This window comes from Nannobrachium achirus, assembly GCF_963921795.1.
Source record: "Nannobrachium achirus genome assembly, chromosome: 21".
Classification (NCBI taxonomy): domain Eukaryota; kingdom Metazoa; phylum Chordata; class Actinopteri; order Myctophiformes; family Myctophidae; genus Nannobrachium; species Nannobrachium achirus.
The window spans coordinates 21,114,706-21,127,218 of NC_137828.1; the positions used below are offsets into that span (position 1 = coordinate 21,114,706).

Sequence of the window (12,513 nt, forward strand, 5' to 3'; positions counted from 1 at the left end):
AGACAGACAGGGACGTTGGGACAGACAGACAGACAGACAGACAGACAGACAGACAGACAGACAGACAGACAGACAGACAGACAGTATCATGTACAGCGGCGTGTCCAGGATTTACCAACTGGCTGCCTGGCACAATCTGGGTGGGCACCGATGTGAGCTTGTACATCAGCTATTTTTAAATGGCGAACATTTAGATATTTAAAGGGCCGCGAATGTATTAGTTATTGTTGGGTGGGCACAGGACTAGTCAGGCCCACCCGTGGCTCAGAATTTGATGTTCATCAATATCCATACTTTAGTTTTTGGATCAATGCAGACCCATTTGCACTCAGCATGATGTGTCTCTACTAAAACACAGGGGTCTCTGGCACACAAGCTTTTCAGATGGGGGGGGGGGGAGTTCTGCAGCCAAATACAGGTCGCACCAAGAAGAAAGCTGTCAAAAAATAATTTCTTTGCATTTTCTATTCCCTTTAGGCAATAATAACAACAATCAATTGTTGTTGTTTTTTTTTTTTTTTTTTTTTTTTACAATACATTAAAATATAAGCCTCTACCAAACGGTAGAGATGCACGTTAATGTTAAAGGGATATTCCACTTTCAAAAAGCTTTTGTTATTGTATGGTCTAATCAGGCTTGTATGAACACCCTGAACAGTTTTTAATTAGCTTGATTCAATATTTAGATATTTGTTGTAAATGTTATCTGGCCCTCCAGGCTCAGGGCCTCTCCCCACACACACTCATTGTAACTTCAAACTCCATTTTAACCATGATAGATTCATTTAAAACACCCATTATTTTTTCTGGTGACTCATACTACCCTCCTAATACTTGAGCAGTGTTTTTTCCATAACGTTTTTCATGTATTTTTAATAATTCTTTGGGAAAATGGAAAAAATTGTAATTACCTTGTAGTAACCAGGAAAATACCTGGTAACTACCAGGTAATAAACCTAGTAATTAATAAGTGTATTACCATGTACTTAACATGTAATTACCAGGCAAATACTGGTAGTTTTAATTACCTGGTAGTTTTCAGGAACATAGCTGGTAATTACCAGGTAATTAGTACTAAAATACCTGGTAGTTACCATGTAATTACCTGGTAATTACTGTACTGTAAAGTAAAGCGTTACCGTGATTTTCCTTGTGTCAGATTTCCTCTGTGTCACATCACTTGGAAAGCATGGTGTGTGAAGTCGCTGCACCCTCAGGTGGATATTATTGGCCATCAAACACCTCAACCAAATGGTAGAGATGGCTGTATGAGGTTGAGTTAATTTCAGCATTGTTTTCAATGAGAAATAGTGACTTAAAATGTGCTCTACCGTTTGGTTGAGAGAACTATCAAAGGGATATTGATTTGGGGTCCTTGACATTAAAAGTAATGTAAATGTTTTGTCAAAAGAAAATGGGACAGCTTTGACATGAAGTTGTGTATATTGTTGCTGTTGGCCACATAGGAACCTTGTTTTTACACATCTTATAGATTTTTCTTTTCTGTCTTTCTTTTTGGAAATGAATATGCCCAACAGCAGGGACGTGCAGAGAATGTTAGAGAGGCAGGGGCTGACATTTTCAAAAGGGCATTTTGGTGAAAATAGCGAAAATAGCAGACCTCCAAGCTCACAACATGTCGCAACACGTTGTGAGCTTGGAGGTCGGCTATTTTCAATACTTGATACCACACTGAACTAAGCATAATCAAATCAATACTGGATATGTGGCGTACCGGCATGGATTTCTACGCAGAGAGGGCAATACTTTCAACATAAGATGCTGCAGTTCAGGGGAGTTTGGACAAGGCAATTCTCTTGAATGTTGGCATGGAAAGAGGGCATTTGCATTTCTTTCACCATAGTAAAAACTGCATTCATGGTCTGGAGAGGGAACCTTTTACAGACGGAATAAAAGGGCAGGGGCTCAAGCCCCCTTTGATGTCTATGTGTGCATGTGCCTGCCAAACAGCGACAATTGTAGACAAATATAGACAATATACTGTCCAAATTTGAGAATGATGGAGTTGTCTCTGTTTTTTCTCTCCCTCCCCCCCCCACACACACACACACACAACCAGGTAAATACGCTATGAGGGACCTGATCCACCGGTTGCCGGGCGGGAGCGGCGGCGGCAGCAACAACGGCGGCACCCCGGGCGGCCCCCCTCCCCCTCCCCCGGTCAAGGCCATGTCGGACGACACGGTGACGGCCATCTGCTGCGCGCTGCACGAGGTCATCACCAAGAACATGGAGAACGCCAAGGCCCTGCGCGACGCCAACGGCATCGGCAAGCTCATCGGCATCGCCCGCAGCAAGGGAGACAAGTGAGTGTATACAGTATATGGCACTGTGGTTTTCAACCTTAACAGTGGTGGGAAAAGTACTCACGTTTTAACTTAAAATGCCCTATTTGGGCATTTCCTGCTCAGAGCAGTTTTTCTTGTAGGCACTAAAAACCTCACCTGATGACACGTGAAGGTGAGTTTCAGTGATGTCATCAGAATCTGCTGCAAATCACGCGACAGAAGACTGTCATGTGACTTGACTTATACCAGTGTTTTGATGCTATACCCTAGAGTACACCGCCATCTTGTGGGCAGTGTGCCAGGCTATGCCCTAGTGGGCATCGCCTTCTTCTGCCTATAATATTCTTTCCCCTGTCTTTAGAGGTAAACTTGGAGGAGGACCCAAAACAAGCAGAGCCATGGTGAATGCAAGCCGTATTTAAAGGAGCCTCCCTTAGGGCTCGAACACACTGCCCGACTTTTTGAGCCGATTATGCTGTCGCCGACCAATTTTGGCGCTCGCCGGCAAAACCACCGATCTGCCGCAAGATCGGGCTTTGCTCGCCGGGTTTTTACTCGCTGTGTGTGAAAAGCTCTGCGAGAAGATCTGTGGGCATTATTACGCAGCGGTCCAGCGATAGATCACTAGTAGCCTAATATTGCTGTTAAATAATAGTCTGTTTCATCAGCGGCTTCTCCCTTTATCATCCCATTACTTGGGCTCTTATCACTTCTTATCAACCCATTGCAATGGGCCAGGAGGGCCATGCTCTGCCTACTGAGTCAGTCAGAGTGCTAATATTTACACTTTTACTATCTCCCCAGTGGGAGACAGAGTGCTAATATTTACACTTTTACTATCTCCCCAGTGGGAGGCGAACCCAGGTCTTGGTTTTAGTAGCCACCCTGCTCTACTCACTGAGCTACCAAGCGGCTGACCAAACACTTTTTTTTGGTGCTTTTATCTTTTATCTCTAACTCTAACCCTAACCCTAAACCTAACCCTAACCCTAACCCTAACCCTAATAGTCTTATTGGTTTACATAGTATTATTCACGTTTATAAATTCTAACTTAGCGAGTGCCATGAGGGTTTCTTTCAATGTGGCTTGGGGAGTGCTTGAGTCAAGTTTAACCAGTGTTGGCGGATGATGGAGAGCCCTTGTAGGCCAGAGCACCAGAGCAGTACACTGTCTCTTTAAGCGCAATCAGTTCATTATAAATCCTAACCCTAACCCCTAACCCTAACCCTAACCCTAACCCCTAACCCTAACCCTAACCTCAGTAAAACTATGGCTAAATCTAAAGCAAATCCTAATTTCCATCATGGATCCTGTGGAGTGAGCTGTAGTGTTGGGTGGCTGGGGAACACAAGGTTATGGGTTCGATTCCTACTCAATTCCCTTTTCTTCTTCTTTTTTCTTTTCTTTGACCACTAGAGGATGCAATTGCATCCCTTTTCTTCTTCTTTTTTCTTTTCTTTGACCACTAGAGGGTGCAATTGTGTCAGCAGTCTGCAGAGCATGGCCCTTCTGGCCCCATTCCTATGGGCTGATAATACATGATAACTGGCCATTGTATAACATGATAACATCAGAAGCGGGTGCAGCCATCATAATAATATAGATGCTGTTTCATAGCAATATAAAACCAACGCATCTCACAATATGTTGGTAAAACCACGCAGCAGCATGGCAGCATTGAACAGGTGCGGAGTGCGCTGTGTGTGTGTGTGTGTGTGTGTGTGTGTGTGTGTGTGTGTGTGTGTGTGTGTGTGTGTGTGTGTGTGTGTGTGTGTGTGTGTGTGTGTGTGTGTGTGTGTGTGTGTGTGTGTGCACTCGTGCAAGCACAGCGAGAGAGGAAAATCATTAGCGCCCGCTCTCGTGCACAATTAGAATAAAAACAAATGTAATATTGGCTATGTATCGGGGATGCATCCAGGTGAAATATCTGGCAGTGTGTGACAACATGTCGGTGATCAATCTCGATTTCAAGAAAGTCACCCGTGCAGTGTGAAATACTCTAACGATCTGATGACTTGTCGACCACACAATATCCTACAGTGTGTTCGAACCCTTACTGAGCATGAGCACTGAAATAAAAAATAAATAGAATACATAATCAACTGAAGGTCCTTGAAATGAAAAAGGTTGTGAGAATCACAAAACTATACTGGAACACCTCACTATACACTGTAAAAGTTCCATGTGGTTCCATTTAGGACCCCCCCCCCCTGAGACCAATTGTGGAGAACCAGTGCACTGTAACACAAACCAATGGAACGCAAGTGAGAGGTTATATCCAAAATGCCAAAAGTTTGTGCCACTTCTTCCCGGAAGCAATGTTTCTCCTCCAAACTCCAATTGTGTTGTTGTCCAAATAGAGCACAAGCGTGCATGTGCGTGCGTGACGGTGCGTGTGTGACACACATGATGACCAGAGGCATGCTGGCTAGAGTGTGACACTTCATGGATTTATTCACAGCCTCAGGGCGCAGGCCATTAGTCACCCATTTCTGTATTATGGAACACAATATACTGGAGAGGAGAGGAGAGGAGAGGAGAGGAGAGGAGAGGAGAGGGGAGGAGAGGAGAGGAGAGGAGAGGAGGCATTATTATTCAGATTAGCATTTCGCTTCGCCTTGGCACTAAAACAAAATCAATCAGGCAAAATGAAAATATTTGTAGTACACTATATTGATTCGGTCGGGCACAAACCTCCGATCTCCTATGTTTTTTTCATAAATGAACGGCCTAGCCTGATCATACTACAGCGTCGCACAAAAGCAGCAAAATTAGCAGACCTGCGAGCTTGAAACGTGGCGCGTTTTGAGCTTTGCAGATCTGCTGTTTTTGCTATTTTTGAATCTGAATGCTGGAAGAGGCTGATTAAAAATTCACATCTCCGCTGTGATACAAAACAAAACAATAGTACATGATACCCAGCAAAAAACCCTATAAAAATACACTTTATTCAACATGAGAAACTCATAATCCTATAATTGTTAGGATACTTTGTGTACCACATGTACAACAATAAAGTCCTAATAGAAGCTATTGGCCCGCACCATTGACAACAGAGACCGTAAATTATGTCCAACACATCTCTCTAACATCCTAATGTGTGTGTTACGCTATGATGAACATGTGCGTACATGTAGCAGAGGTGATGAATTAACAAAGGCGTGATAATGACTGATTAGCACAACCTCTTGGAGCAATTTTCATATGAATATGTAGGCAGCTGTCAAGTGTCTGAATGAGAACACAGTAGTTATATGAACACACGTAATGAGAGCAAATTAGATGAGGTGAGGCGAAGATGTCACAGCCTCCTCTTGAGGCCGTTGGCTTTTTGCTGTCAGTAGTTGCGTTTCCATAAAGCCTTTTTTTGCGCATTAAAGGACAACTTTAGTTTTTTACAACAAGGGTTCATATTTTAGATTGTAATTAAAGAATATAAAAGATGAGTGTTAAAATTATTTCATTTACTTCTTTTTATTGTTTTAGAGATTCTTATTTCAATGGTTTGGGGCATGCATACATGTGGCTAAATATGTCAGATTTGTATGGGTCCCTTTCCCAAAAAAGCTTTTTTTTTTCTTTCAGTAATTTCATGAAGAAATCAAGGAAAAATATAAGAAATTCCATAAATTAGAATACAAATGTGAAGAAGTAGAGAAAATAGCCTATCTACAAGCGAAGCGACGCGTTGTGAGCTTCTAGATCTGCTGTTTTCACTATTTCTGGGCAAACGTCTAATTTCTCTTTCGGGTGACGGGCTAAAAAGTTTGGGAAACACTATCTCTGAATGTGAGGCGTTCAAGTCGTGATGTCTCTGGTTACGGTTTTGAAACTCGACTTCAGTTCTATAAGCTGCAGTTTCAAAACGATTCTAATTCACCAATATCTCGTTATTTTTGCTAGGAGTTTGTGCTTTCATATGTGAAAAGTCCAAAAAAAAAAAAAAAAAACGCAAAAGATGCTATAGAAGACTGAGTTCTATTCAAAACCAGTCACATAATGTGTTGCTGTCAGGCAGTGAGCAGTTTTTGTGTGTCCAAAACTGTTCTTTTTCAGAAAATGGAAACAACTTGAAATCATATGTATAAAAATGGGCGGTTTACAGACACAGGGATGTGTGGGGGTGTCTCCATGGTAGACTGAGTGAGCAGGGGGTCCGTTCCACCTCGCTGCCATGGCAACTGGCGTGTCGGGTGTGTGTATGTGTATGTGTGTGTGTGTGTGTGTGTGTGTGTGGGGGGGGGGGGGTGTCATAACCAACCCTTTATGAGCTGGAGGTCATACATTATTATGGTATGGAGAGGTTATTATGTGCAGTCAGGAGGAGTGGGAGGGAGGAAATGACAGCAAAAGAGGATGAGTTACGAATCTCTCGCACAATTGTAGGAGCAATCAGAGTCAGAGTAGGGAGTAGAGGAGAGGAGAGGAGAGGAGAGGAGAGGAGAGGAGAGGAGAATCCGGTCCCACCCTAATTTACAGTACAGAATAAGACAGAATGAAGCCATAATAAGAAGTAATGTGTTTGTAATTAGAAATACCGGTAATATGTTTTCATTAGACAGAAACAAACAGTTATTATACCTTAATTACCCCTACATTATGTTCTAATCATTTAACACGGATCTTCTCAGGGTGCGCAACCCCTTTCATACGTATATGTCCAGTTTGCAACAGAGCCAAATATCAATTGCTAGATATCTAGAAACGCTCGGGAAGAAATCGCCGAGCGCCATAATCCCGGCCAGATCTTCTCGCAGTGCTTTTCAGAGCAAAACCTCGGTGAGCAGTCCAATCTTGCGGCAGATTCAAAAAGTCGGGCAGTGTGTTCGAGCCCTTATTCGATTTTTAATTAGAACATAATGTAGGGATAATTAAGGCATAACTGTGTTTGTTTCTGTCTAATGAAAACATATTATTTCTAATTACAAACACATTATTTCTTATTATCTACTGTAAATTAGGGTGGGGCCGAGAATCCTATAGGGATGTAGCGAACATCAACTGATACTGACATAGAAATGATGAAAACATCATCATGTTCCAAGTACATACTGTAGGCTGTACATTTCACGGAAGAAAAAGGGAGCGGAGAGGAGAGGAGAGAGGATACTACAGAGAAGTCCGACAGGGATGTAGCTAACATCAAATGATGCTGGCAGAGAAATCTCAGCATCTTAAACATCTCATTGACCAGCGCCTTCCCGAGGCCGTTTGAACATTATAAAAACGACATCCAAGCCCTGACAGCTGACATCAAAGTGTTTGAGGGCTCATTTAGTTTGCCTATGGCGCCGTTGGCTTTGTTTCGGGGCGGTTTTCAAGTTCATCAATCACCAGTCTCTTTCATCTTCATGCAGCTCGGCATGTCATCGCCGGCGTGGCGGAAAACCTTGTATCTCCAATTTTCAAACAGTGGTAGAAAAAGTATCAATATAGTCCAGTCAATCTGTGGCTTGACCCAAAAGACATTTCAATAGTAATATTCATTCAGTGTTTTTTATGATCCTTTGGGTCATCCAAATAACATATTAAAAGTTGTGAATTATATATTTAGTGGATCAAGTTTGGGTTTCATCCTTACTATACAGGAAAAAAAGACCCCCAATAAATCTTCTTTAAGTTGCATGTGAGGAGTCTAACTAGGGTTTTTTCTTGATTCTAATGTTTTTCGTGCAAAAGAAAAAAAAGCTTGCAATGGATTCAGAATCATGAAAAACCCCTAGTTAGACTCCTCACATGCTACTTAAAGAAGATTTTTTTGGGGGGGGTCTTTTTTTCATGTATAGTAAGTGAAAGGACCCAAACTCGAACTCCCTGAATTTACCTTGATCCACTAAATATATAATTCACAACTTTTAATATGTTATTCTGATGACCCAAAGGATCATCTGAATGATTTACTATTGCAATTTCTTTTGGGTTGGGCCTTTTTTTGGCTTAGATTGACCGGCCTAATACTGCAATGTAGAAATACACTGTTACAAGTAATAGTCCGGAATTCAACTTGTACTTGAGTTAGGCACAGTCACGCCAAAGTATGTTCGCCAGCAGATTCTGCCAATGCATTTCAAAAGAAAACGGAGCGGATTTTTTTTTGAGAAATCTGCCATTTGCTGTTGTTAATGTAAAACCGTGGAAATGTAAAATCCCAGGGCATTCTGTGTTTGTTTCCAGAGGACATGCGGGTTGTCCTTCGAAAAGTTCATGTTTGTAATAATGTTGGGGTAAAACGGAGGGGCGGCCGTGATATGCAGCCTCTACTCCTCCGCTCCCCGGCTGTAATGCAGCCACTCCAGCGGGACTCATTTTTCAGCTAAGTGGAAGGGAGGGGGAGGAGGCCATTAGGCAAGGCAGGAGGAGAGGGTGATTTTAAGCCGTTTAGAACCGGTACATTATTGCGTATTATAATTTTATGCTTTAACTATCGAAAAATAGCAGATTTACAAGCTCACAGCGTGGCACTCTGTGCCGCGCTGCGAGCTTGTAGATCTGCTATTTTTTATTTTTTTAATGTTGACCCGATTTTGAACCGATTCTATAAGTGTCTTTTGAATCCTTCTATGTTTCTATGTCAGTGGTTCTCAAACATTTTCAAGTGAAGGACCCCCAGAATGATATGTATTTGGCCACGGACCCCCATCTCAAAATATGTATTTCCAGGGACCACCCCAGAAGCAAAATTTGAGTTACAAACGTTCACTTTAAAAATACACATATTCAAAGATTTGCACACATTTTCACGACTTTTTCAAAAATAGCAGATACAAGCTCACAGCGCGGCACTCGGTAAAGCATTCAATAATTCTAGGCCTAAATGGGTTAAAGTCATTTGGAGACGCTTGACTTTGCAGAGGGAGAATCATTCTTCGCTCAGCGGAGCGACCGGCTCCCTCTTCGAGCCGTAGGCTGGGCCTGCGGGGCTATAGTCCCGACGACTGTGTATAAAATCCAAGGCAAATGATGTTGCCATCTGTAGAAGCCTTGTATGTCCAAAACCATTCCTTTTTTGAGTGGTGGTCACACCACTCCATAGAGTCACTTTGACCATTCCTGGCTGGCCACATACCACACTAACGGCTGGTTCTGCAGACAGGGATCTCCATGTATGGGCATAAAAGGGTATGATGTCAGATGTCATATACATCATAGGACTTTCACATAACGAATAATTGAGTAAGCATGTTTACAGTACATAGATCTCCATATATGGGTACCAGGGGTCTCCATATATAGGTAACTGGGCCGATATACGTCACTGGCCAGATGGCCAAGAATTGGCAAAAATAGCTGATCTACAAGCTCAATGTTCTGCAAATGCCCTACTGTCTTGACAAAGTTTTTAGGTATTGCCCTCTAACCATATGTTGGTGTTTGTTTTGGTAGACAGTGTTTTGGACTACCAAAACAAACACCAACATAAGGTGAGAGGGGCTGAGGGCAATACCTTTCTGCATGTAAACACTATTCCAGGCAGTGACTGATACTGCTGGTAGCCTATGAATGGAAATGATGGGTAAGAAAAATAATCCTTGTTGTGCTATGTAACCACAGGCCAGGATTGCATACTGTGGCTTTAAAAACAAGTGAAATAGTGAGAATTGCAGACCAGTCTGCGTCTAAAATAGGGATAGTTAGTAGGCTACATGTTTTGCAATAATATTTTAAATCAAATAAATTGTACCTAAAATGGCACTTAAAGCTATACTGTGTAAGTTGCTCAACTAGTGGTCTGTAGCAGTATAGCAAACCGCGGTCGCGTCTGCTTTTTTCTGACGTTTTTCGCCGCGGACCGGGCCTTCAGACCACCGCGTCCGCCTCGCCTCGCCGAGACGCATCCATAGAGGTCTCTCGTGTCCATCTACGAGCAGCGGTTGGGGAGTTACATGCTAGACTTCTAGACCAGTGTAAACAAAGCTGTTGAAGCAAGCGAAGCAAGCTATTTCCTGAAGATACTGCAGATACGCCTGTGATTGGCCGGTAGTGTACCATGTGTTTATGATCCGCGATATGATTGGCCAACGTATACACAACGTATACAGATGATGCAGATGACGTCATTTTGCCGTGAAATTCTCCCCCCCACACGGCTCATAGAAAACATATAAAGAGAAGGCTTTAGAAGCTGAAATAACGGAGTGGGGGTTCTAAAACTTTAGCGATTTAACAGTTAGGACAATTTTAAGATTTGTTTTATAAAAAAAGTTACATGGTATAACTTAATAATACTTGAGTAAATGTACTTACAGTAATTACTTTACACCACTGAGATTGCCTGGCTCCAGCCCATAGATACTCTCTGAGCAGACTGGTTCTCTTGGTCTGTTGTTGTCAAAACTTGTCATATGACGCTAAAGTTTCTCTGGTTTAGGCAGAACCAAGCCAATGCGAGTCGGAGCCTCGGAGGAGGGGGTGGGTCTAACTTTTGAAAATCAACAGAAACAGTGGAGGGAGGGGGAGCTCAGCCAAAGCTCTTAATTGCTCCCTTTGAACTCCAAAGACAACAACCTCTTTGATGCCTGTCATAGAGGAGAGGGGGAGGGGGGGATGTTTTTGTGTACACACAAGTCAAACACAGCCCCTCCCACCAGATCTATTGTGATTGGGAATTTCAAATTTCAAATCCCCTCCCCTTTGAAATCTCTTGTCAATGGGACAATGTCAGACTCAAGCTGCAGCGCAGAGTCTGAAATCAGGCTACTACTGAGAAGGTTCACATGGGGGTCCAAGAGAAATAAGTTAATCTCTCTCTCTCTCTCTCTCTCTCCAACCCCCTCCCCCCCCCCCCCCCCCCCTTCTCTGTGTTTCCTTCCTTTCCTTGCCTCCTTCCCTGCAGACACTCAGCCAAGGTGGTGAAGGCAGCCTCTCAGGTCCTCAGCGGCATGTGGCAGTACAGAGACCTGCGCGCCCTCTACAAGAAGGTACAGCTGGGTGCATGACAGCCAATTCAGGGTTGTCCCCAAATTATTTTGGGGGGGCCCAAGATGATTAACTCGCCCATTCATTTTCCCCATAGACTTTTACAAAAATATTTATAACAATTATGTTAAGCCTCGAACCAAGCCATCCAGGATGGCAGTGAATCATGAACATGAGACATTTGTTTCTATGAAAAGAACGTTTTGAAAATAAACAAAGGGTATTTATTAAATGTAGTATATCAAATAATGTAATATTAAAATATGTTTTCACATAGGATCAAAGGTTGTATGGTCATGATTCACTGCCTTCCTGGATGGCTTTGTTCGAGGCTTAACATAATTGTTATAAATATTTTTGTAAAAGTCTATGGGGAAAATGAATGGGCGATTTTTAAGTGACCCCAGTAAACCACTTCCGCTGCAATGCGCTATAGTCGTTTTATTTTGAAGAGCCCTGTGTGCATGTGTGTGTTTAATCTGACGATAACAGGAAGGCGAGGTCAGTTTGTTTACAAACGGTTGCGAAACTAAAATCCTAACCGGGGCCGACCATCACGATTGAGTGTAGCCGTGAAAAAGAGCGTCGCTCTGCCTTTTTGGCGTTATTTGCACCTTATTCAGAGATACAGCCGTGTTTATGTTACAGAATAGAATAGGAGTCAATGGAGCGACGCTCCACGTTGCTTCTGGGCGCGTTGCGTCATGACTAGGGGTGTAACGATACATTTTAATAGCGATTCGATACATATCACGATACATGGTTGACGATACGATACATGGACAATATTGGTTCATTCATGGTGATACGATACGATTCGATTTAATTATTTAAAATCGATATAGTAACTATTTAGCAAAGACATTGAATCTGTGTGAAAGGTGTGGATAGAGCAGGTTTTTAAGGGAAACATGGATTATTATGGATATAAATAAGTAAACACAGTGATTATCTGCCAAATACATGGACATTGTATATCGACAAACCTGCACCTTGACAAAAGACATGAACCCAGAGATTACACACATTTATCGATAGACCATTGTAGCTATATGAAAAAAAAAACAATTTAACCCTTCCTTTTAATTTTTTCTTCTTAAAAATGCTAAATACAATGCACAAGTAGGTAGTATCGATACAATCGATTCTTTGCACTGCCGATTCAATACGATACAAAATAAAACGACACGATTCGATTTTAGCTGTTTTCATTTCGATATACTTCGATTTTTTAAGTTAAAAACGATATTTCGATACAGTTACTATATCGTTACACCCCTAGTCATG

At 42.3% G+C, this 12,513-nt stretch overlaps 1 protein-coding gene across 1 annotated transcript in view; it reads left to right on the forward strand.

Moving 5' to 3' along the window:
• ctnnd2a (catenin (cadherin-associated protein), delta 2a) overlaps nucleotides 1-12,513 on the forward strand; it is a gene marked incomplete at both ends in the record, with an annotated part of 625,519 nt that overhangs the window by 571,978 nt on the left and 41,028 nt on the right. The window contains 2 exons of the mRNA XM_080752281.1: nucleotides 2,081-2,327; nucleotides 11,144-11,228. Of these exons, the coding sequence (XP_080608407.1) occupies nucleotides 2,081-2,327; nucleotides 11,144-11,228 (332 nt within the window). The remainder of the gene's footprint in view (nucleotides 1-2,080; nucleotides 2,328-11,143; nucleotides 11,229-12,513) is intronic.